This window comes from Macaca mulatta, chromosome 1 (genome assembly GCF_049350105.2).
Source record: "Macaca mulatta isolate MMU2019108-1 chromosome 1, T2T-MMU8v2.0, whole genome shotgun sequence".
In the NCBI taxonomy this organism is placed as follows: domain Eukaryota; kingdom Metazoa; phylum Chordata; class Mammalia; order Primates; family Cercopithecidae; genus Macaca; species Macaca mulatta.
The window spans coordinates 188804001-188830277 of NC_133406.1; the positions used below are offsets into that span (position 1 = coordinate 188804001).

The 26277-nt window shown below is 40.0% G+C and overlaps 1 protein-coding gene and 1 long non-coding RNA gene across 7 annotated transcripts in view; one reads left to right on the forward strand and one right to left on the reverse strand.

The window, feature by feature from the left end:
• The window catches only part of NRDC (nardilysin convertase), a 100242-nt gene that overhangs the window by 24335 nt on the left and 49630 nt on the right, over positions 1–26277 (forward strand). For 4 of the 6 annotated variants that reach the window (XR_013402055.1, XM_077957218.1, XM_077957230.1 and 1 more), the window contains exons 2-3: positions 22580–22868; positions 25541–25674. Coding sequence is in view for 5 of the 6 variants with exons in the window: in XM_077957218.1 (XP_077813344.1) it covers positions 22580–22868; positions 25541–25674 (423 nt within the window). In the remaining variant the exon portion in view is untranslated. The remainder of the gene's footprint in view (positions 1–22579; positions 22869–25540; positions 25675–26277) is intronic. The other 2 variants (XM_015139671.3, XM_028833839.2) reach the window with 1 other exon arrangement.
• Positions 5135–13504, reverse strand: LOC144333465 (uncharacterized). Its single transcript, XR_013402133.1, has 3 exons — positions 13466–13504; positions 6551–8442; positions 5135–5390 (listed from the first exon to the last, which is right to left on the reverse strand). It is a non-coding gene; the product is annotated as an uncharacterized LOC144333465 (long non-coding RNA).

A 26277-nucleotide genomic window follows, 5' to 3' on the forward strand; every position in this document is an offset into this window, starting at 1 on the left:
GCATATGCCCAGACATACCAGAATTGTGGGAGTCTTATAGAATTTTGGAACATATATTAATAACATTCATAATAAAAATATAACTCAAAGTTCAACATCGTTTCTTATTTGACAGTGCTTCTTTCTTTCTTTCTTTCTTTTTTTTTTTGAGACAGGTTCTTGCTCTGTTGCCCAGACTGGAGTGCAGTGGTCCAATCTCGGCTCACTGCAACTTCCACCTCCCAGGTTCAAGCGATTCTCCTGCTTTAGCTTCCCGAATAGTTGGGATTACAGGTGCGCCACCATGTGTGGCTAAATTTTGTAGTTTTAGTAGAGACGGAGTTTCACCATGTTGGCCAGGCTGATCTCGAACTCCTGGCCTCAGGTGATCCACCCACGTCGGCCTCCCAGAGTGCTGGGATTACAGGTGTGAGCCACTGCAACCGGCAGTGCTTCTTACGTAACTTAACATACCAAATAATTCTGTATGTCTTTTTTTTTTTGAGGTGGAGTCTTGCTGTGTTGCCCAGGCTGGAGTGCAGTGGCACTGTCTCGGCTCACTGCAACTTCCACCTCCCTGGTTCAAGCAATTCCCCTGCCTCAGCCTCCCGAGTAGCTGGGATTACAGGTGCACACCACCACGTCCAGCCAACTTTTTTTGTATTTTTAGTTGAGACGGGGTTTCACCATGTTGACCAGACTGGTCTTGAACTCCTGACCTCAGGCAATCCGCCCGCCTCGGCCTCCCAAAGTGCTGGGATTTCAGGCGTGAACCACCGCACCCCGCCCTGTCTTTCTTTTTTTTTTGAGACGAAGTCTCATTCTTGTCCCCCAGGTTAGAGTGCAATGGCAAGATCTTGGCTCACTGCAACCTCCGCCTCCCGGGTTCTCCTGTCTCAGCCTCCCAAGTAGATGGGATTATAGGCACCTGCCACCACACCCAACTGATTTTTGTGTTTTTAGTAGAGATGGGGTTTCACCATGCTGGCCAGGCTGGTCTCGAACTCCTGACCTCGGCTGGTCCGCCCACTTCGGCCTCCCCAAGTGCTGGGATTACAGATGTGAGCCACCGCACCCAGTCCCCGGCCTTGTCTTTCTTTTGGATGCTGCAGAGGCCCTCTGTAGCATCCCAAAGTTGGAGGTAAAAAAAAAAAAAAAAAAAAAAAAAGCTGGTGCAGTGGCTCACGCCTGTAATCTCAGCACTTCACGAGACTGAGGCAGGCGGATCACGAGGTCAGGAGTTTGAGAGCAGCCTGGACAATATGGTGAAACCCTGTCTCTACTCAAAATACAAAAATTAGCTGGGCATAGTGGCACACGCCTGTAGTCCAAGCTACTCAGGAGCCTGAGGCAGGAAAATTGCTTGAACCCGGGAGGTGGAGGTTGCAGTGAGCTGAGATTGCACCATTGCACTCCAGCCTGGGTGACAGAGCAAGACGTCATCTCAAAAGAAAAAAAAAAAAAAGGATCCAAAATAGGATTACAGGTTGCTGTAAAATAAGTCATTCATTTAGCCAAAGTGATAATAAAAAGATTTTTAAAGCAAAAACCTTTACTCTTTGATAGATAGGAGACTTAGTTTTCCAAACATTCAAAGGACCTAAGAAAGATAGCCTAAGACAGAACCTCTCTTTCTTTCATCTCTCCTTTTTATTTTTTGCAGTTTACTCAAAATATGAGCAGAAATATTTTAGTGTCTTATTACTACTACACAAAATTTTTGCTTAAAAGAGAAAATCGAATTTTACTTTTGTATTAGTGTGCTGTTGATACTAAAGCTAATTTTATTTTTTAATCTAAAGACATTTTTACTATAAACATAATACAAATAAAAACTAAAATATTGAGAAAAGACAAAGTCATCCATTTACTGCCCTCCAATCCTACTATAACCACAGTTAGTAATTTACTTTGTCATCTTTTTTTTTCATTCTTTATTTCTTTTTTTGAGACAGGGTCTCACTCAGTCACTCAGGTTGGAATGCAGTGGTGCAATCATGGCTCACTGCAGCTTTGATCTCTCTGGGCTCAGGTAATCCTCCCAACTCAGCCTCCTGAGTAGCTGGGACCACAGGTGCATACCACCATGCCTGGCTAATTTTGTATTTTTTGTAGAGATGGGGTTTCACCGTGTTGCCCAGGCTGGTGTCATTGTTTTATTATATTTTTGGTGTATTCTTTGCAGCCATGGTTACACCCATTCATACACTTTTGTATCTTACAGTTTTTATTTAATATGACATTTTCTTATGTTTTAATAATATTCATTACTAACTTTTTTTTTTTTTTTTTTTGAAATGGAGTCTCACTCTGCTGCCCAGGCTGGAGTGCAGTGGCACAATCTCGGCTCACCACAGCTTCCGCCTCCTGGGTTCAAGCCATTCTCCTGCCTCAGCCTCCCAAGTAACTGGGGCTGCAGGTGTATGCCACCATGCCTGGCTAATTTTTGTATTTTTAGTAGAGACAGGGTTTCACTCTGTTGGCCAGGCTGCTCTCAAACTCCTGACCTCGTGATCCGTCTGCCTCAGCCTCCCAAAGTGCTGGGATTACAGGCGTGAGCTACCGCCCCTGCCCTTTTTATTACTTATTTTTAAAAATTTAATGTCATTTAATTTTTTTCTGTAACCCAAGACAGTACTGACATTACCAATATTTGATGAGTATATAATGTGCCATTCATATATATCTGTTTGTTGACTATTTCCTAGATCAGGGGATGGCAAACTGTGGCCCCACATTTGTAAGTAAAGTTTTATTGGAACACAGCCATGCTCATATTGTTTACATATTGTCTGTGACTGCTTTTTTGCTACAACAGCAGTGTTGACAAGTTATGACAGACAGTATAGTTTGCAAAGCCTAAAATATTTACTTTCTGGCCCTTTATAGAAAAAGTTTGCTGACCCCTGCCCTAAACTTTTAAGTGGTTTATAATTTGGCCTATTAAAAGTAACATTCACTTTGGTAGGCTAAGGTGAGCAGATCACCTGAGGTCAGGAGTTTGAGACCAGCCTGGCCAACATGGCGAAACCCCGTCTCTACTAAAAATACAAAAATTAGCTGGGCATGGTGATGCCTGCCTATAATCCCAGCTACTAGGGAGGCTGAGGCAGGAGAATCACTTGAACCTGGGAGGCGAAGGTTGCAGTGAGCCAAGCTCGTGCCACTGTACTCTAGCTTAGGCGACAGAGCGAGACTGCCTCAAAAAAAAAAGAAAAAAGTTCCAAGATACCACTTGGAACATCCTTGTGCATTTAAGTTTTCATACTCTGGACAACTTAATTGGGAAATGTTAACAAAAGTAGAATAATTAGATCTAATTAATAAAGATGTTTTTAAGGCTGATAGTGTCCCACACTATCTGTCTTGTAATATTCTAGCTACTACATTATAAAGGTGGTGGTAAGAAGAGAAAGGAGGGTTCTTGTAGGTAGCACTTCTCTGTTCCTTATTCTAGACATGTAAGTTTATACTCTCAATGAACATATTTTTGGTTTTAATTTAAAGTCACCCCCAGAAAAGTAATAGTAATTGCAGCGGGAACACCAATTGGAAGAAAGCTTGTACTTTCTACTGGGGATGAAAAAGTAGGCAGAAGTAAACTCTCCAGGTGACCAAGCTGTATATGAAATGCCATTTCAAGCTAGCTGTAGTGGCCAAAAGACACTGGGAGAGTTGACTAAGAGAAAGAGGTGGCAGTTTCCACACTGAGTGAGCTGCGGCAGCAGTGAACACAGAGGCAGCTGTGAGTGTGAATGATAGACATGAGTCTGTACAACTGTAGTTAAACTGTCTCCAGATAAGAAAATTCTAGGGCAACTATCCTATATTTTTGAAGAAAAAACAATTCTATCTGGGGAAGTTTTAATCTTCAGAAAGAAAAGCTTACGGAATGGGAAATTCAACCCTATCTAAACCAACCCTGAGTAGTCAACCCAGGTCAACTCTGAGTATCTCTGAGGTGAAAGATGAAGCACGCTGATGGGTCTCAAATCCAGTCTTGAATGAATAAAATACGCATCAGGGAAGCATAGATGTCATCTTCTAAGGCAAGCATTCTGAGGATCTGGCAGTATAAATCCATCAATTAATTTATAATATAATTGGACACCACTATGGCCAAAGTAAAGGACGCGGGCAAATCTGGATCACCTTACAATTTCCAAGATGCCTTCGAGATCCCCCTTGTCCTGTTACGGCTACGGGAAGCAGTGATGGGAGTAGGCACCACAGTCTGTAACCCTTCCCCTTCAGTCTCAGTACAGACAAAGCAGATGAGCTGGGGCTGTGGTACAATCTCACACAGTTTACTTCATGCTAGTTTTTACGCTCCGTGAGATCCAGGTAAACTGAGAATGCTATGCATCTCCTACATCTAACTACATCATTTCTAAATACTGAGAAATATTTTGGCCAGGCGCGGTGGCTCACGCCTGTAATCCCAGCACTTTGGGAGGCCGAGGCGGGTGGATCACGAGGTCAGGAGATGGAGACCATCCTGGCTAACACGGTGAAACCCCGTCTCTACTAAAAATACAAAAAATTAGGTGGGCGTGGTAGTGCGCGCCTGTAGTCCCAGCTACTCGGGAGGCTGAGGCAGGAGAATGGCGTGAACCCGCGAGGCGGAGCTTGCAGTGAGCCGAGATCGCGCCACTGCACTCCAGCCTGGGAGATAGAGCGAGACTCCGTCTCAAAAAAAAAGAAATATTTTAAGTTTTAATACTTAGAAGTATTTTAAGTTACTGTAAAGACTTTGAAACTATAACACAGGTACCCTCCCCCGTGATGTTTTTCCTAGTCATCCTGGGTCTCAGGTAGCTACATGGCATCCAAGATAGGCAGGGCCTGTCTGAGGCCTGAATTTACTCACCAGCAGTAGACCTCATGACAGAAGACAGAAATGGGAAGACAATGCCTGGAGGATGGAACCCTCCCAGAATAGCCAGGAGGCAAAGCTAGGGCAGGGGAAAAGGGGCTATGTTGGGCTTGATTCTGCCTTGCAGCTGGTGGCCTAGGCATTGAGAATGTGTCCTCGTGCCTCACTGTGGGCATACATCCAGACCTCTGACTCCAGAGGCTCAAAACCAAAAACAGTCAAATCAAGCAAGTATCAAATTATATTTAACTGATAATTTTGAAGCCATTTCTATTTTACTAACAATTTAAAACTACCTTTATTTGCTAAATATTACATACATGTAACACATATAGACACACAGACACAAAGACAGGAGCAGATATTATAGCTTTCATAAAGAATTCTCATTTGCTGGCTTTTAAATAGTTTTTCTTTTCTCCATTCAGATTGTCATTCTATTACCTGTTTCATTGCCCTAAGCGGTTGTTAGCTAGGCAACCTTAAATTTGCATTTCTTGTCCGGGCGCGGTGGCTCAAGCCTGTAATCCCAGCACTTTGGGAGGCCGAGACGGGCAGATCACGAGGTCAGCAGATCGAGACCATCCTGGCTAACACGGTGAAACTCCGTCTCTACTAAAAAATACAAAAAACTAGCCGGGCGAGGTGGCGGGCGCCTGTAGTCCCAGCTACTCGGGAGGCTGAGGCAGGAGAATGGCGTGAACCCGGGAGGCGGAGCTTGCAGTGAGCTGAGATCCGGCCACTGCACTCCAGCCTGGGCGACAGTGCGAGAATCCGTCTCAAAAAAAAAAATTTTTTTTTTGCATTTCTAATGGGACAACTCATAGGTGAAATAAGGCAGAAAATTTATATCTCAAAAGCACAACCTAAGACTTTAGGCGTACATATTGTGCCATCATTTGCTCAAACCAAGGAAAAAATGGTGTAAGTAAAATTTCAGTTAAGATGTCCAGAAAAGGAGCTTAAACAAAGGTTTGACTTGTTACATAATTTTAAAACTATGATAAAAGTTTCTAATATACACAGGCAGACACCCTTACAAATGGGGATTTCTTTATAGATGTAAATTTATTTTACAGAAGAATTTCAGGATAGCCAGTTAAAGGCCAGAAAGATGTATTTTAGTTGGGTAGGTGGTTTATTTAACTTAGCTGCTGTTTCTTAGCTACTGAGTTCAGGGTAGATGGAGCCCATTGAGGAACAGGGCAAAGAAAGCGTTACTCTGTGTTTGGACTCAGACTGGATAGATCTAAAAAAGAAGCAAGTCTGCTTTACCCACTGGTTTACATTTTATAAACATTTTATCCAGGATATCTTTATTTTCATCCTTGAGGCAGGATAGTATCTATGCCAAAAGGTTAGCAGATTTAATTTTTCTTGTCAGTTATTCACCTAAGCTTTTTATTTGCCTTTTTTTTTTTTTTAAAAAAAAAGAAGGTTTGCCTCTGTGTAATCACAAAGGCGCAATCACAGCTGATTTGCAGCTTTTACCTCCTGGGCTCAAATGAATTTCCCACCTCGCTTCCCGAGTGGCTGGAACTACAGGTGTGCACTACCATATCCAGGTGATTTTTAATTTTTTGTAGAGAGGAGATCTCACTGTGTTACATAGGCTTGTCTTGAACTTCTGTGCTCAAGCGATCTTCCTGCTGTGATCTCCCAAAGTGCTGGGATTACAGGCACGAGCCACCACACCTGGTCTTATTTGCCTTTTGTGAAGAGTCTTTTAATAAAGCAATTAAAATATTGAAATGTTTTTAGAAGCTTCTGCACATCAGTAGGCATCCTTGGAGACTAATTCAGGAGCCCTCATTTTCAAGTGCTGTGTTCATTAGGAACGGTCCATTGTAATTTTAAGTTACTAAGATTTTGCCATTTCTGTAAGTAGTTACTACTTCTGGGGCCTAATATTTATACATTCTACCTTCTAGCTGGAAGGTAGAATACTGTGTTCTTCTGATACTAATGATCCAATATTTCCCTTGAATCCTGGATTTGGTCCTCAGATCCCCTTGATCAATTTAGTTAATGATTTTTCCCTACCTAAGGGTACAAGAAAAATAATGTAGAACATGAAAATCTCTGCAAATTTCTGAAGTTTGCACCCCCTGTAATATTACCATTTACTGCTAGTTTCTGCCTGACCCTGGACATCTGCGGCCTCTTAACTGAATCCCAGTCAGTTAATTATCAGATCCAATCCAATCATGGGCCCAGTCCAGTTTCTGTTGTGACTTCCAAACCCAGTTTGGATCAGTAGTTTGCTCAAACTCAGTTCCAAACACAAATCTGTTGAGCTTCAGAATCTCAGCGAGAACTTACTCATGATATCAGTTGCTTCCAGAAAGCAATGGACAAAGTGAATCTGAGGGGTACCTTGCTTGGTCACTCCATGCTCCTGGGCATGCCATCTATTGAAAACCTTAGACATACTAAACTTAACAGAGTTTAATTGAGCAAAGAATGGTTCACAAATGGGTAGCCGGGGAACCAGAATAGGTTCAGAGAGGCTCTGGTGCAGTCCCATGATTGAAGATTTATGGACACAGAAAGGAAAGTCATATACAGAAAACAGAGGTGAGGTACAGAAACAGCCAGATTTGTTACAGTTCAGGCATTTGGAGTATCTGAACATAGTTTGAACAGTTGGTTGCCTTTAATTGGCTGAAACTCAGTAATTAGCACAAAAGTAGGTTACGGTCTGTTTATACATCTAGTTAAGTTTCAGTTCACTGTGTACAGAGAAACCTTTAGGCCAAACTTAAAATATGTAAGGAGGTGGCTTTAGGCTAAACTTAATTTAACAAATGTTATATGTATTGGTTTTCATCCATGGTTCCTGGCTTGTAACTCCCATAGCCCTTGTTAAAGTCTTTTTGTTACAATGTTGGGTGTGTCAGGTCTCATGGGCAGGGCTCAGGAAACAGAATTTCTCAGACCTTCTCCCACCCATCTCTCATCTGTCCCAAGACAAGACCCTATAATCTTCCCTGCCTTTCTGATTGGGAGTTTAAGGCCCTCCTCAGAAGGTGTCCCACCTTATCCTTGGAGGAAGGAATGCTGATATTTTGAAATTTCCATAAAAACCCAGGAGCACTAGGTTCCAAGAGCTTCTGAATGGCTCAACACATGGAGGTTCTTGGAGGGTGGCCTGCACAGGAAGGGCATAGAAGCCCTGTGCCTCTTCCCCCATACCTCACCCTGTGCATCTCTTTATCTGTAATATCCTTTACAATAAACCAGTAAATGTTAAGTAAGTGTTTCCCAAAGTTCTGTGAGCCCTCAGCACAAACCCAAAGAGGGGGTCGTGGGAACCCCAACTTGAAAGCCGGTAAGTCAGAAGTTCCAGAGGTCTGGACTTGAAACTGTATGTTTGTTTGTTGGCAGGGCAGTCTTGGGGACTGAGCCCTCATCCTGGTGGATCTGACGCTATTTCCTGGTAGTGTTGGAACTGATTTGGAGGACACCCAGTTGGTGTCCACTGAAGAATTAGCACGCATTTGGTCACAGAAGACTTCGGTTGATGACCATTGTAGTAGTATGAGAGAAAAAGAAAAACAGTTCGAGAGTTTTTCCAAAACAAACACCTAGAAATGAAATTACTAGATTAAAAGTATTCAGAGTTTACATTAAAAATAAAAATGGCTGTATTTCCCTACAAGAATGTGATACCATTTGAGATTCATCAGAAATGTGTGAGAATAATCTGTCCACTTATCAGCACTGGATAGCAGTTGTTTTTATTTTTTGTTTAGTTAATTTGCTGGATGAAAAATATTTCATTGATTTAAGTTGATTATCTTTGATTTCTAGTGAGATTGTGCATCATTTTATTTGACATCTTGTATTCTTGTAATGTGTACAGTATATATTATTATTATTATTATTATTATTTTTTGAGACAAGGTCCCCATCTGTCGCCCATGCTGGAGTGCCATGGCGTAATCTTGGCTCATTGCAACCTCTTCCTCCCTGGCTCAAGCGATTCTCCAGCTTCAGACACCTGAGTAGCTGGGATTACAGGCTTGCGTCACCATACCCAGCTACTTTTCTTTTTTGTATTTTTTGTAGAGACAGGGTTTTGCCATGTTGGTCAGGCTGTATAGTACATATTTTTAAACTTTTTTTTTTCTCTTAATGATTTGAAGGAACTCTTCTTACATGTTATTAGTTTTTCCTCCCAGTATGCAATTTGCTATTTGATTTTGTTTATGATATTGTTTTATAAAAGCTTAAAATTAGTATACAGTGAAATCTTTTCATTTTTTTTTCTTTATAAGGGTCTGGATTTTTTATCCTGTTTGGTACAAATTTTCTTCACCCAAATATACCAATTTTTTTTTCTTAAATAAAAACATTCTTTCCTTTTAGCTCTGTTATAGAACTGAACTTGGGTCTGCTCGCCTGGCACAATAAGGACATAAACACACTGAGGTTTTGCAGCAGTAGAAAGGAAGGCATTTATTTTCAGGATGCTGTGCAAAGAGGACCAGGGAGCTAAATGCTTAAATCCTGACCTCCCTGATGATTTGCAGGTAAGGGTTTTTAAAGGCAGGGGTAAATTTCTGGATTGCAGAAGTTACAGGCAAAATCGTAAACCATACATGGAGGGTTACACATTGATTTTGGCCTAAAAGGGTTGGATATCTTGAAGCAGTGATATATAGCTCATGGGTATAGTAGAAGATTTTCTGATTTGCCTCCTTTCCTTTAAGGAGGCAAAGCTTTGTCTAAAAATTTGAGATCAGCAGAAAAGAATGTTAGCACTGGCTTGTGGGTATAACTTTCCCCAGGCCCCTCAGAAAGGAATTTAGAACAAAGAAGGAGAGTCAGAGTTCAGTCCCCAGTTCCTCTATATATGAGGTTGCTGTGCTGGCAGATCCTTTTGGTATGGGCCCAGGTTTCTGAAAAACAACTGGAGACATGTTAAGATGTTTAGTTTATATAGGGAAGCAAACATTCTTGTGACTCTTAATTTCCTTGGCTATTTTTGTTGTTGTTGTTAGAGATGGGGGGTCTCGCTCTGTTGCCCAGACTGGTCTTGAACTCCTGGCCTCAAGTGATCCTCCCACTTTGGCCTCCCAAAGAGTTAGGATTACTGGTGTCAGCCATCATGCTGGGCCAGCTTGGCTATTGTTACTATTACCTGCATGTTTATCAGGTTGCACATTTATTTTTCAGGACTAGCTAGGTGCCTGAAGTTTCCCTTGAAATAATTCGATTTTCCTTTTTTCTATGCTTAGGGTCCCTGCATCATCTCAATTCCCCATCTTTTGTCACCTGTCAATCCTGTGGGGTACTGGGGTACAGACTGCTCTGCCTACTTCCTGTTGAATTGGGGCAAAGATTGAGGACTAGGATATGAGGATAGTAAGTTTCTTTTTTTTATTTTTATTTTTATTTTTTGAGATGGCGTCTTGCTCTGTCACCCAGGCTGGAGTGCAGTAGCATGTTCTCAGCTCACAGCAACCTCTGCCTCCTGGGTTCAAGTGATTCTTCTGCCTTAGCCTCCCGAGTAACTGGGACTACAGGCGTGCACCACCACGCCTGGCTATTTTTTGTATTTTTAGTAGAGACAGAGTTTCATCATATTGGCCAGGCTGGTCTTGAACTCCTGACCTTATGATCCGCCCGCCTCGGCCTCCCAAAGTGCTGGGATTACAGGCATGAGCCACCGCCCCCTGGGCCGAAGATAGTAAGTTTCTAGCACAGAATTCAAAGTATCCATGAATCCCAGGCATGGCACCATGGTGCTGAACTGTCTTTATTTGTATTAGTCACTGCCTTATTACATTTTAACACACATTTGGTTTTGATATAAAGCACAAGAAAAATTAGCAAGATTGATATGTGTAACTTCAGCAATCCAGAAAACATGAATTGTATTCCATGAGGAATCCAAGAAAATAAAGAAGAAAACCAGTCCTTAGGGACCAACAGGGAGACCTGTTGTAACCAGGTGACTTGTTCTCTAATTTATCTTAGATGAGTTTCTAACTCAGCAGATTCATTTATATAAGTATAGCATGTGGTATTTACTACCATACCCACTCCTCCCTGCTTGGCTAAGATGTAATCTAAAGCTATCCTATTATCTTAAGACACCTGAGCCAATGAATTAATTCTTTTCTGCTAGGCAGCTATTGCTGCTGAAGTTTCCTTAGCAAGAATTCCTAAAGTAAGGGAGAGATTTCTAATCATGTGCTCACCTCATAGGACGCCACTCCCCACCGAAGTAACAAAGTCCATCCAAAGAAATAACCCACCTCCATCTTTTTAGTACCTGGGCAAGAATAGATTTGTGGATCCCAAAGTGAGTATGTGGACTTGTTTACTTTTAATGAGTTAATTTGCTTGGAGCTAAGATATGGGACTTCTGACATGTTTAGAGAGTAGGCTTCTAAGGAGGGAGTAGGGCTGTTGCTCCTCAAGAGGCAAAATCAAGTAAGCCTTTTATATAGAGGCAGAGTCTCATGATTTCTGGCAAATTTGTTTGAGATAGCTTCAAGTGAAGGGACTTCCAAAATAAAGGAATTCTTTTGTATAATATTCTTCTTTTTTTTTTTTTTTTTGAAACAGTCTCCCTCTGTCACCCAGGCTGGAGTGCCATGTCTTGGCTCACTGCAACCTCTGCCTCCTGGGTTCAAGCAATTCTCCTGCTTCAGCCTCCTGAGTAGCTGAGTTTACAGGCCCACGCCACCACGTTTGGCTAATTTTTTTGTATTTTAGTAGAGACGGGGCTTCACCGTGTTGGTTAGGCTGGTCTCAAACTCCTGACACTGTGATCCACCCATCTCAGCCTCCCAAAGTGCTGGGATTACAGGCACGAACCAACGTGCTTGGCCAGGAATTCTTTTACGTAATATTCTGAAAGGGGCCCTCAGAATATGACAATTGAAGGAACTTCAGTATTATTGTTCTATTAACTGGGTCGGATGACATATCTTTAGATTATCTGTCTTGTCAACGTCTGAGAAATTCTAATTATAAAATTGCCCTTTTAATTTGGGAGGATGAAAGTCCGCAAGGAAGCATAACAAAAAGGCAATTATATTTATAGTTCAGTGTGATCAGCTGGAGTATTTAAGACCCCAGGGCAGCACATAGAATTTGCTAAGCCAGTAGTAGACAGATAAAATAAGAAAAGTGGCCAGGTGCGGAGGCTCACATAAAAGACTATAAACTATGTAAAACTATAAAAAAACTATATATAAAACTATAAAAAACTATATATGTAGTTTAAACTATAAAACTATATATATAAAAAAACTATACAAACTAGTTTTAAAGCCTCATATATATGTTATATATAATTATGTATATATAGTTATACAACTTTATATATAGTTGTATATATAGTTATATACACATACACACACAAATATGGCCTAAATATTAGTTTTAATTAGACTTTTCACTATAGAGTTCTTAAAAAAATATCCTTTCAAATCTCTTACTGTCAGATTTTTAGCTGGGACAGTTGACATTTCTGGCTTTTGAACTCTTTTTCACCCCAAAGATATTCTCCCCCATGAAACTAAGAAGGCTTAGCCAGGGTTATGACTTCAACAAGGATACGTGAGGTCTCGAAAGAGGTGGAAAGCAGTTTTCACAAGATTCAGAGCTGCCCCAAAGACAGCTTAAAGAAAGGAAAATTTTGTCAGCCATAAATGGAGTACAGACCACATTTCTGTTTGACCATATTCTCTAGAGCTTCAGTTTCTCAGCTCACCATGCACACACAAAACCTGTACCAAAAAACATACCAAAAAACCTGTAGGCTGCCCCCTGCACAGACGGAGGACAGGAAATCAAAAGCTGCCCATAGAAGGAAAAAGGAATGATAAATGGCAAAAGTCACACAAATATCAAACCAAAAACTGATGTGTTTCCTGGCTGGGAATTCAACCCAGGGAGCCTCAGTGCTTTACCACTGCTGTTCCTGGAGGGGATCTAAAGCAGGCAGTTTTGAGCTTGCAAAGGATTTTAACCTTGTTTTAGGTGAGATATTTGTTCTTTAATTTAGTCAAGTGAATTCTCAAGGCTAGTCACGACACTATTAAGTGTCCTTTGTAAAATTTGTTTAGAAAATATATTTTTTTGTAAAATCAATTGTTTAGAGAGATGCCCGAGATTATTTTAAAATTTATGGGTCCAGTTTAAAGATTCCCCTTTTCAGGCTTTCTTTTGAAGTCTAAAGAATATTGTGGCCAAGCATTACTGCAATAAAAAAAAAATCTTTTTTTTTTTTTCCTTGGACCCTAATCTAAAAATGCCCCAATTCTGCAGAATACACCCTAATGGGCTACAAAGGAAATAGAACTTGTGTTTCTCAAATGAAACAAAACCCTGGCCAAGGCATTAAAAGTTGTCACAAAATCTAGGTGACAAACCTTTAATGCCTTGGCCAGGTGTTAAGTATTAAATAGATTTTCAAGCAAGCAAATCACAATCAAATTGCAAGTTTTCAAGGTTTCAGTCTTCATCTTTGGGGTGTCTCCCACCAAATGCATTCTGATGAAGTAGAGCCCAGATTTGCTGAAGCAAGGCCAGATTTCCTGCTGAAAGGAAAAATACTATGGGGCTATCACCCATGAACCCACCACTTACCAAAAGACGTCTTCTCAGGTGATTTGTTTCTAATGCTGTGAAAGTAGAGCACCACAGGCCAACGGTGTCTGATTGCCCGCCAAATACACGGATCTGTCCCTGAATAAAATAATTCAGGCTGCTGCTGGATTGGGCCCAAGGGTGGCTGCGGCCAGGGACATATGTGCTACAGATGAGGCACCTACTCCAGACTTTTGTCCCTTTTTGGTTGCCAATGTCTAGAGAACCAAACCGGAGTCAGCTCACCCAGTGCAATAAGACCGGATATCCACACTAAGATTTTGCATTGGTAAGAAGGAAGGCATGGTGTTTATTTACAGGGTGTCAAGCAAGGAGGACCAGGTGACTAACCCTTAAATTCTGACCTCCCAGATGATTTGCAGGTAACAGTTTTTAAAGGCAGGGGTAAATTTATCAGGATAGCAGACGAGTTCAGTCCCCAGTTCCTCCTTATCTGAGGTCTGTGTGCCTGCAGATCCTTTTGCAGGTTTCTGAAAAACAACTGAAGAGACAGATGTTGAGATGTTATCTTTAGTTTCTGTAGGGAAGCAAACTTTCTCATGACTCTACCTTCCTTGGCTATTTTAAAGTTACTGTTACTTGCTTATCAAGTTGTATGTTTACTTTCCAAGGCTGGCTAGGTGCCAGAAATTCCCCTTGAAAGAACTCAAGATTTTCCTTTATTTCTATGCTTAGGGGCCCACAGGCCCTTAAGAGGTGTCCCTGTTCTGTTTCAGCTCTAAGTAATCTGAAATTTGTAAGTGTTGAAGGTAAGGTAGACATGGCTATTTTTTCCTCACTAAATGAATAGCCTGTTGTTTCAGCATCATTTGTTGAGTTGTGGTAGTAAATGGCATTGTAACAGTATTATATACACTGCTCTGTTTTTAGAACCTATTCTCTTTCATTGATCTGTTGGTGTACCTGTTAGTAGTTCAGCTTCATTTCAGTCACCTTAAAAGTCTGTATTTTTATTTATTAAGTTTTTTTTTTTTTTTTTTTTTTTTTTGAGGTAGAGTCTCGCTCTGTTGCCCAGGCTGGAGTGCAGTGGTGCAATCTTGGCTCACTGAAACCTCTGCTTCCTGGGTTCAAGTGATTTTTGTGCCTCAGCCTCCAGAGTAGTTGGGATTACAGGCATGCACGACCACGCCTGGCTAATTTTTGTATTTTTAGTAGAGACAGGGTTTTGCCATGTTGGGCAGGCTGATCATGAACTCCTGGGCTCAAGGAATATGCCTGTCTCAGCCTCCCAAAGTGCTGGGATTACAGGTGTGGGCCACTACGCCCAGCCTAAAGTCTATTTTTATACCTGGTAAGGCAGTTCCTTCCCCTTGTTCTTCCCTTTCTTTCCCTTCCTTCCCTTTCCTTCCTTCCTTCCTTCCTTCCTTCCTTCCTTCCTTCCTTCCTTCCTTCCTTCCTTCCTTCCTTCCTTCTTTCCCTCCCTCCCTCCCTCCCTCCCTCCCTTCCTTCCTTCCTTCCTTCCTTCCTTCCTTCCTTCCTTCCTTCCTTCCTTCCTTCCTTCCTTCTTTTTTTTTTTGATGGAGTCTCACTTTGTTGCCCAGGCTAGAGTGCAGTGACGCGATCTCGGCTCACAGCAAGCTCTGCCTCCCAGGTTCACGCCATTCTCCTGCCTCAGCCTGCCGCGTAACTGGGACTACAGGCGCCCGCCACCACGCCTGGCTAATTTTTTGTAATTTCAGTAGAGACGGGGTTTCCCCGTGTTAGCCAGGATGGTTTTGATCTCCTGACCTCGTGATCCGCCTGCCTCAGCCTCCCAAAGTGCTGGGAATACAGGCGTGACCCACCGTGCCCGGCCATCCTTTTCAAAATGTTCTTGGCATTTTTGTGGGTTTTAGTCCACATGAATTTTAGAATCAGTATGTCAAGTTCCACAAAAAAATCTTGTTGGGTTTTATTTATTTATTTTTAGACGGAGTCTCGCTCTGTTGCCCAGGTTGGAGTGCAATGGCGTGATCTCTACTCACTGCAAGCTCCGCCTCCCAGGTTCACGCCATTCTCCTGCCTCAGCCGTCCACGTTGCTGGCACTATAGGCGCCCGCCACCACGCCCGGCTATTTTTTTATTTTTTTATTTTTAGTAGAGACAGGGTTTCACTGTGTTAGCCAGGATGGTCTGGATCTCCTGACCTCGTGATCCGCCTGTCTTGGCCTCCCAAAGTGCTGGGATTACAGGCGTGAGCCACCGCCCCCGGCCCTTGTTGGGGTTTTTTTTATGGGAATTGTCTTGAATTTATAGATTAACTTGGAGGAAGAATTGGTATCTTTATAACATTGGATGTTGCCACCCAGTAATATAGTATGACTGTTTAGTGAGGTCTTTTATTTCACCTGTAAAGTTTTCTAGTTTTCCTAATGTTGGCTGTGTTTAGTGGTATTGAAAAGAATGTATTCTAGTGTCATGCTACTTGGGGACTGACTAGTCCCTGCGAAGCCACGATAAGATTGGGCAAATAACAGACCTTTTTTTGTGCTTCAGTTTCCTTATCCATAAAATGGGAGTAACAACTCATTAGGATTGTTGTGAAGATTAACTGGGTTAAGACGTTTAAGTTAATACATTTAAAATGTGAGCTCTTGTTACTAGGTATGTTTATGCATTTTATAGTTTATATTGCTTTGGCCAAAGGGATTTGAAAAAAATCTTACTTATCTTTGATGTATAGGAAAGCTACTGATTTTTGTTTATAGTTCTTTGATTTTGGCTACTTTGCTGAACTCTGTTTAGTAGTAATAGTTTTTAGGTTTTGTTTTTGGTAATTCTCTTGCTTGTTCTAGGTAATAATATGTTTTGTAATGATTTGTTTTAGCTTTCAATATTTGTACCTCATAATTATTTTTTATTTATGTACATTTTGCATATTTTTTCATTTATTAGGACCTCCAATACAATATTGAATAGTAGTGATGATAAAGGACATTTTGTTCATGACTGTCTTAAAATGGATTTGATGTTGATTTATAGAAGTGATCCTCCATAAAACTAAGGGCTTTATGTGTACTTAATTTGCTAAGGAGTGAGTTTTGTATTTTTGCAAAATCATTTTTATTGTCCAAATCATAAATGAATTTTTTTATTACAAAAGATTGAAAAAGTTTAAGAATTATAAAGTGTCGGCTGGGCGCAGTGGATCACTTGAGGTCAGGAATTCGAGACCAGCCTGGCCAACATGGTGAAAACCCCGTCTGTATTAAAAATACAAAAATTAACCAAGTGCGGTGGTGCATGCCTGTAGTCCCAGCTACTTGGGGGCCTAAGGCAGGAGAATCACTTTGAACCTGGGAAGTGGAGGTTGCAGTGAGCCGAGACCGCACCACTGCACTCCAGGCTGAGCGACAGAGTGAGACTTGGTCTGAAAAAAAAAAAAAAGAATTATAAAGTGTAAAAGATCTTTGTACCTCTCTTTACTTTTTCTCCTTTCCCCAGATATACATTACCATTACATTTGGTTTGCATACTTTTAGTTCTATTGTTGTACCTTTATATGCATTTAATGTATACATGTCGTACACATAGCTTTCATTTTTTTTAAACTGGGTGTTAGATTTTGTCTCATATTTTGTTTCATTAAGTAGATATTAAGTACCTACTATATATCAGGTCCCCTCCAGGCATTAACATTCTTTTGTTTATTCAACATCTGTTTCTTAAATGTTTGGTATATATATGCCTGGTGTTGTCCCAGGATATAGATGTGAAGGAAAGAAAAGCTCTGTCCTCAGAGATAACATTCTAATGTTGCAGGCAGAAAATAAAATCAAGTAATGATAAATGGTGCGAAGGAGGTTAAAGCAGGATAAAAGAGAATAGAAATGGGCGAAAGAGCTATTTTAGATAGTGTGGTCAGAGAAGGCATTTCTGAAAAGGGGACGTTTCTTTTCTTTTCTTTCTTTCTTTCTTTTTTTTTTTTTTTGAGACGGAGTCTTGCTCTGTCGCCCAGGCTGGAGTGCAGTGGTGCGATCCTGGCTCACTGCAACCTCAGCCTCCCAGGTTCAAGTGATTCTCCCACCTCAGCCTCCTGAGTAGCTGGGACTACAGGCTTCCGCCACTACACCAGGCTAATATTTGTATTCTTAGTAGAGTGGGGGTTTCGCCATTGTTGGCCAGGCTGGTCTTGAACTCCTGACCTCAAGTGATCTGCCCGCCTCGGCCTTCCAAAGTGCTGGGATTACAGGTGTGAGCCACTGCGCCCGGGTCAAAAGGGGACATTTCATGAAAGACTTGAAAGAGGTAGAGCAGTCAGGCAAATACTTTATCTGGGTCAAGAGCCCCTAAGACCAAAAGAACAGCAAGCACAAAGGCTTTGGACTGAGATTCTGTTGGCAGTGTTCAGGAAACAACAATAAAATCATTTGGTCAGAGCAAACAGAATGAAGGAAGAGTAGTGGGAAAGAAGGTTGGAGAGGTAAAGGGGAACGAAATTATATTGAGCATTGTATAGGCCACGGTAAGGATTTTGGATTTTAAGTATGGTGGGAAGCCAATGATGAATTTTGGAAAGGGAAATAGCCTTGTATTAGTTTGCTAAGGCTGCCATAACAAAATATCAAAGAAAGAGTAGCTTAAATAACAGCTATGGGGTCTAGAAGTTCAAGATCAAGCTGTCAGCCTATTTGGTTTCTTTCTTTCTTTTTTTGAGATGGAGTCTTGCTCTGTCGCCCTGGCTGGAGTGCAGTGGCACAATCTCGGCTCACTGCAGCCTTCGCCTCCTGGGTTCAAGCGATTCTCCTGCCTCAGCCTCCCGAGTAGCTGAGATTACAGGCACGTGCCGCCATACCCGGCTAATTTTTTGTATTTTTAGTAGAGATGGGGTTTCACCATGTTGGCCAGGATGATGTTGATCTCCTGACCTCATGATCCATCCACTTTGGCCCTATCTGATTTCTTCTGAGGCCTTTCTGGCTTGTGGTTGGCCTTTTCCTTGGTATCTCCTCACATGGTCTTTTCTCTGTGTGCACACATATCTGGTGTACCATTGTGTTTCCAAATTTCTTCATTTTTTTAAGGGTACCATTCAGATTGGATTTGGACCTACTCTAGAGGCCAGATGTTTAACTTAATTACCTCTTTAAAGGCCCTGTCTCTAAATATAATCACACCCTGAGGTATTAGGGTTTAGGGATTCAACATAGGAATTTTGGGGGAACACATTTCAGCCCATACATAGCAGGGCTCATTTGCTTTACTTAGCCTGCTGAGAATTGACTTGAGGTGTGTGGAGGGGGAGGGGGAGTAGATGGTGGTGGGGGAGGGGGGCGTGGATGGTGGTGGTGGAGGCAGGTGTAGCCAGGTTATTGAGGTGAAAATGGAAACAGAGGAGATTAGACAAGACGACAACATGCAGTATGGAAATAGCTGTGGAGTTGATGAGACGTTATCAGAATTGTGATTTATTTTGAAAGTAGAATGCATAGGATTATTTTGAGAGTAGATTTTTAGATTTTTTTCTGTTCTTTTTATTTATGAAAAATTTAAGCTGGAAAAAAATGCACTTTACAAAGACCAAGTACAGTTCCCCTTTCCTGGCTTTTTTTTTCTCCCCAACCTGAGTTGATATCTGATATAGATATTGGGACTACCTCAAATTCTGCTTCTCTATGATTCTGCGTCTCTGAGATTCATCTTAGAATTTATTTCTGGACAGATTGTTCATATTCTTGGAAAACAGCTCTTGGATTTTAACTTGTCCTGCTGTTGGGTTGTGTAAGGGAGGCAAATAATTTTTTTTTCAACCCTCGTAAGTTATTATTTGGAATGGTCCTCTCTAACAAAAGATTAGCAAAAGAAAAACAAATATAAGTTTGTTAACATGTATAATTCATAAATATATGGGAGATACTCAGAGAATGAGTTGGCTTTTAATTCCAGCTTATGTAGTATCTTCAACAAAGAACAGTAAATGTTTAGAAAAATGTCAAGACAGCGAAAAAGGACTTTGAGTTTGTAGGGGCAGCAACTTGTAGAAAGGCAAATAATGGCAGGCAAAGCATAATTAGTAAACTTGTTAATGTGGATTCGTTTGGTGTCGTATCCAGACCAATACAGATGTAAAGTTGTATTTGGTGGTTAACTTGTGTTCTTCCACGGTAGAAAGGGGATGGGTTTTTTTTTGTTTTTTGTTTTTAACCTTTTTTGTCTTTGGAGTAAATTTACGTCCTGCTTTTAGGCAAGTGGAGGGCAGAGAGCTTTCCTGCATCTGCTTTTTAATTGCCTTCAGTTCAACAATCCTTATGCCAAGGAGGCATATTTTGAGGTGGCATATTGCTGTCTCCTACAGTTGACTGTTTGGCACAGAAGTACATGGCCTGACTAGCCAACTTATTATAGAATGAAGGCCTTTACAGCTTCTTTGGAAGTGGCGAATGACAAATCCAAAACTACTCAATTTAAGAACTAGGACCTACTTCTGGTAGTCTCGAACATTTTAATACCTCTGTATCCTTACATGTTGCCCTGCCCTCCCACCCCAACAAGTATTTTGCTTTTTTTTTTTTTTTTTTTGAGACAGGTTTTTGCTTTGTTGCCCAGGCTGGAGTGCAGTGGCATGAACTTGGCTCACTGCAACTTCCACCTCCCGGGCTCAAGCCATCCTCCCATCTCAGCTCTGGAGTAGCTGGGACCATAGATGCACCATGCTTAGCTAATTTTTGTATTTTTTGTAGAGATGGGGTTTTGCCATGTTGCCCAGGCTGATCTTGAACTCCTGGACTCCAGTGATCTACCTGCCTTGGCTACCCAAAGTGCGGGGATTACAGGCGAAAGCCACTGTGCCCCGCCCTGTTTTGCATTTTGTGTTTATCATTCCTTTGCTTTAAAAAAGTTTTATCACACACATATATATATATGTATACCTAAATAATACACCGTTTACTTTCACTTGTTTTTTGGCATTATATCAATGGGACTCATATAGTATTTTTTCATGAGTTGCTTTTTTCACTCATGTTTTTAAGATTAACCACTGTTGTAGTTTGTGGCTGAATTCTGTATTTCCCTGTGTTACAATATTCCACTGTGAAGAAAATTTTCATTATATGAATATACCACAGTTTTTTTATTCTGCTGTCAGTAGACTTGGATTGCTTCCGGTTTAAATAATTGAGCTTATTGCCCTGAGGCTCTCTTTGCTCTTATTTATTGATCTGAAGCTTAGAGTTTTTCTAGGGTTTCCTGGGAAGAACCAGTATCTAAATACATGTTTATAGGTCTGTGGTTTTCTCTGCTGTTTTCTCCATTAATCTGATCAAATTTACATGTCTTCTAATGATTTCTAAAAATTTGTGATCTGCTAACATTGTCCTTTCCTGTTTTCTGTCTATCATGATTTTATTCTCACAAACCAAAAATAAATAAATAAATAAATAACGTTTTTTTTCTATCACTTAAATGTGATTATTTTTTATTATTTATTTATTTATTATTTTTTGAGACAGGGTCTCATTTTTCACCCAGACTGGAGTGAAGTCGCCCGATCTGGGCTCGCTGCAGCCTGGACCTCCTGGGCTCAAGTCATCCTCCCACCTCAGCCTCCTAAGTAGATGGGACTACAGGCATATGCCACCATGCCTGGTTAATTGTTTTGTATTTTTTGTAGAAACGAGCTTTCGCTACATTGCCTGCTGGTCTTGAATTCCTGAGCTCTAAATGTGATTATTTTATATGGAAGGTAGATAAATCCCAGTGTTCAGTCTTCCATCTTAGGCCAGAGGTTCTCTTCCTTGTCTTTCTTTGCATGTTATTCTTAGTTTTTGCTTGACATTTTATCTTCAAGGATTTACTTAAGTGTACCTTGTCTTAGACGCCTTCCCTGACTGCTTCTTTCTTTCTTACATTCTGTGTTTGTCTCTGTCATTGTGTATTGTACTGGCTCATCTCATTATTAGACAGTCAATGCCTGATGGTGAGGAATTTTGTTTTTACCCTTTTTATCCTTAACGCAGCATGGTGGTATCTGATATGTAAAAGGTGTTAAATAAATGCTTATCGAGTAAATACATGAAAAAATTAGTATAAATGGGGCTGGATGCGGCGGCTCATGCCCGTAGTCCTAGCACTTTGCGGGGCCAAGGTGGGTGGATTGCTTGAGCCCAGGAGTTCAAGACCAGCTTCGGTAACATGCCAAAACACTGTCTAAAAAAATACAAAAATTAGCTAGGTATGGTGGCCTGTGCCTGTGATCCCAGCTACTCTGGAGACTGAGGTGGGAGGATTGCCTGAGGCCAGGTGGTCGAGGCTGCAGTGAGCTGAGATCGTGCCACTGCACTCTAGCCTACACAACAGAGTGAGACCTTGTCTCAAAAAAAAAGGGGGGGGGGAGATGGGAGTGGTCTGTAATAGATACCTAGTCATCAAACTGGCACAGTAGTTTTGCAGATAAGAATCGGGAGCTTGACATGGTGGCACATGCCTGTAATCCCAGCCACTCAGGAGGCTGAGGTGAATTACTTGAGCCCAAGAGTTTAAGATCAGCCTGGGCAGTAAAGCAAACTGTCTCAAAAAAAAGCAGAATAATCTTCCTGCGGTGCTACCAGTCTGTGGGGGATTTCATTTTCATAGAGATGTAACTGCTTTTTAGTTCATAAAGGCAGTTTTGGAGACTGATATACCAAATATTTTATAGAAAAGAAAAGCAACAGTTTAATTTTGTGTGATTTTGCTTTAATATTAAGCTGACATGACTGCTCTGTATATTGAGGGATACATTTATCTTAGGCTAAGACTTCTGATATGATAGAATGTTTAAATACTTAAAAACTGAGAAATAGGGGAGGCTGAGTGGTGAGTTGTATGTCTTTAACTACTAAAATGTGTTTTTTGAATAGGTATATTTATGTAGTTCAAAATTTAAAAATACAAACAGCATATATTATGAAGTGTTCTTACCTTCATTTCCCTCCAGCTGTTCAAAAACGGATTAGCTTTTGGGGTTCCCTCTCCAGAGCAACCAATTTTATTAGTTTACAAATAGTGTTAGTTGTGTGTGTGTGTGTGTATACTTGTACTTGGATTTTTTTTTTTTTTTTAATTCTGCTAAGCTGATTACTTGTATTGGTGTAAAGAACAGCTGAATCAAAATGTGTGTGTGTTTTTTTCCAGATACATCAAATTACAGAATGGCTTGCAGGCGCTTTTGATTTCAGACCTAAGTAATATGGAAGGTAAAACAGGAAATACAACAGATGATGAAGAAGAAGAGGAGGTGGAGGAAGAAGACGAAGATGATGACGAAGATTCTGGAGCTGAAATAGAAGATGATGATGAAGAGGGTTTTGATGATGAAGATGAGTTTGATGATGAACATGATGATGATCTTGATACTGAGGATAATGAATTGGAAGAATTAGAAGAGAGGGCAGAAGCTAGAAAAAAAACTACTGAAAAACAGGTGCGAGTCATGTCTGTTTTCTTCTAATTTGGGAATTCTTTGGAATAACTTCTAAACTCAAGCTTTATTTCTTAATGGCAAAAAGGAAGTATATACTTATCTTTTGGTCTTTAGTAAAGGTCTATTCTGTATCAGGATTACATTTTGAAAACATTTTGCTCCAATTATAAAAGTAATAAATGCTCATTATATAAACTAATGGAATGTAAAGAAAACAAAAATATAAAAATCACCCATAGCTGTATCTCTCAGAGGTAAGCAACACTCAGAGTTATTTGAATTTATGTGTATTTGTATACATTATATATTTTAAAAACAAATACTGGTAGATGAGGAGCTGTCAAATTCCTAGCCTGGATTAGAGAAATAAGAGTATGTTATCCTTGGTGAGACTGGAAAAAGAAGAAGAAAAGAATGGGGCTAGTGTGAAATCTTTACATGGGCCTAGGGCTCTAAGAGTTATTGTATGGGTAGTTTCTATATAGATAATTGAGTTTGGTTTAGCTCTCTATATGGGAAAGCAAAGGTCTGGACAAATACTTTGGAAGAGTTGAAATAGAAACTGGGCAGTTAAGCTTATTTAATATGTAACAACAATCAGTGGATAGATAAATAAGGCTTGATAGGGAGAATTTCTTAATATCTTTTGAAGAATATCTCCATTTTCATAGTAGGGAATACCCAGAGGATAATTTTTGGAGCCATTACAGTGGAATTGACCAGCAAAAGTTGGTTAAAGCTAGTTTCTTGAATATTGATAATATATTCAACATGGTACAGTCTACATACAAAAAGGCCGAGATGGGCAGATCACTTGAGTCCAGGAGTTCTGAGACTAGGCTAGGTAATGTGGTGAAACACTGTCTCCCTAAAACATTAAAAAAAAAAAAAAAATTAGTTGGGTGTGGTGTTGTATGCCTGTGGTCCCATCTACTTGAGAGACTGAAGACGGGAGGATCACCTGAGCCCAGGGAGGCTGAGGTTGCAGTGAGCCTTGATTATATCACTGCACTCCACCCTGGCTGATAGAGTGAGACTTTGTTTCAAAAAAAGTCTCAAAAAAAAAAAAAAAAAAAGAAAAAGAAGAAAAGTGGTCACCCTTAAAGATGGGAAGAGTTGAGGTATAAGTAGTAGATATGATTTAATAGTCATTCATCTTGGAAAAAATTATTTTTTTTAAAAGGGAGTTGTACCAGTTTTTTACTAAGTTGTTGGATTGAGTCATATTTTTAAGAAACTTTTTGCTGTTTACTACTCAGATTATTAGTGATCCTGTTTTTGGGTAGCATGATAGACCAAGTATTAAATAGTTTTAACTTGGAAAGCTGTAGAGATGAACACCAAAACACTGGGGGGAAAAAAGGTATATATATATGTCACTTGATAGTCTGTATGCTAAGGTCTCTATGAACAGATTGGAAATTAATAGATTCACTTTTAACTTAAAATAGATCTCATAATTCCAAATAGAGCATTAATAGAAAGGAAGAAATTATAAAAGTCACAAAACAAAAAGAACACTGACAGGAAACCTGGGTTCTAATTCTGGCTCTGTTCCTGTCTTTCTGCATGATTTTAGGTGTTTTCATTTTCTTTTTTTTCTTCTCAGTTTTAAAACAAGAATATAAAATTCTGAGGCCCATTTTAGCTCTAAGCCTGACCATAAACAAGAATATAAAATTCTGAGGCCCATTTTAGCTCTAAGCTTGACCATGTTATAACTTCTTAACTGAATACTTCTTATCTATATATTTTTTTCTATATCTTTCCATCTATCTATAAGTAGCTTTTCCCATGATCCAACTTCTTTATATGTCCTATTAACTGACAAAGCATTTTACAACAATTAAAAATTGTTTTGACAGGCATTTTAAATGTCAAGACATTATAGCATACTTTAGATTTACACAGCAATTGTGAACACCTCTGACAAATGAACATGTGTGTTCAGCCTTTTTGGCACCCCTTTTTGTTTTGCTTAGGTAGATCAAATTCTAAGTTGATCTTTTCTAGCAGCAGGGTCGGTGTCTAGTGATCATTTTTAAAATGGCTTAGATGCTACCTTTCTTTTCTGATAACTCAGTGTGATATAATCCTTATAAGATATTGACTGCTAATTTTACGGATTATCCTACTGGGACAGTGGAACCTAAGTAGTTTGAAGACGAGATCAAATTGTTTTGATTCAGAAGCAATGGGTTCACTAGTGAAAGGAAAGATCCCATGATCGTAAGTGGTAGATGTTTATATTTGTTGAATAACTTTCTGAAAAAAGGAAATAAAGTAGATTAGCCTTGGTAAGAGGTGGCTTAAGAGTGGTTTTATAATCTAATTTTTATTTGAAAAATTTGTGAACCTTGTTTAAGGTAAATATGAGAATTAATAAAGGAAGTGAGAAGAAAAATATTTGATCATTTTTTGGATAACATTTACCTAATTAAGAAGTTAACTACTTTTCTGAGGCATCTTTTTTATCCCTCTCCATTTTCCTCCTTCCAAAAGAAGTTGTTCTTGATTTTAAAAGTTTGATAAATTAAAAAGATCAAAATTTAAATATAATATACATTGAATTAAGATTTGTTCAGGGCTTTCTTAATTCAATTCTCAAGTATGAATTTCTCAGGTATGAATTTTTTAGGTAGAAAATTCTCAAGTATGAATTTCTTTTCTAGCAATCGCAGAGCCTGTTTTTGCTGTGGTCAAAGCTGACTGATAGACTGTGGTTTAAGTCAACTTATTCAAAAATGTCTTCAACCCTGCTGGTCGAGACAAGAAATCTTTATGGGGTAGTTGGAGCTGAAAGCAGGTTAGGCACCTATTAAAACATCACAGAACAGGTTAGATTGTGGTTTGGAGAACTGGATATTCCCCAATGTTTTAACTGAGTTTATGTGCCTAAGTCTTCAAAACGGGGTTTATAGTATCAAGCGAGGCTGTTTGGTTCTTCTGAAAACACACTTTCATTTTCTGAAACATGGCTAGACTTTATGCTAGGTACATGCTATTTTTGAAAAGCTCTTTTTTTAAGAGGGTAACTTTATCAAAACAATCTGTTTCACCAAATATGTTAGCCCTGTAAAATTGACATTTTCAAAGTTTGAAGAAAACAAACAAATTTGGGAAAGTTAATAATTCACCTTTCTATCTTCAAGGATTCAAATTGACTGTTTTTTTCTCCTGTTTTTGTCTTTTAACTTACTGTAATTATGCCCCAATACTTCGGGTGCAGTGGCTCACGCCTATAATCCCAGCACTTTGAGGGGCTGAGGTGGAAGGATTGTTTGAGTCCAGGAGTTTGAGACCAGCCTGGGCCTCATAGCAATACCCCGTCTTAATAAACAAAACAAAACAAACAAACAAAAAAACAGTAATTTGAAGTGCAATTTGGTGTACCTCTTGGCCATCAATT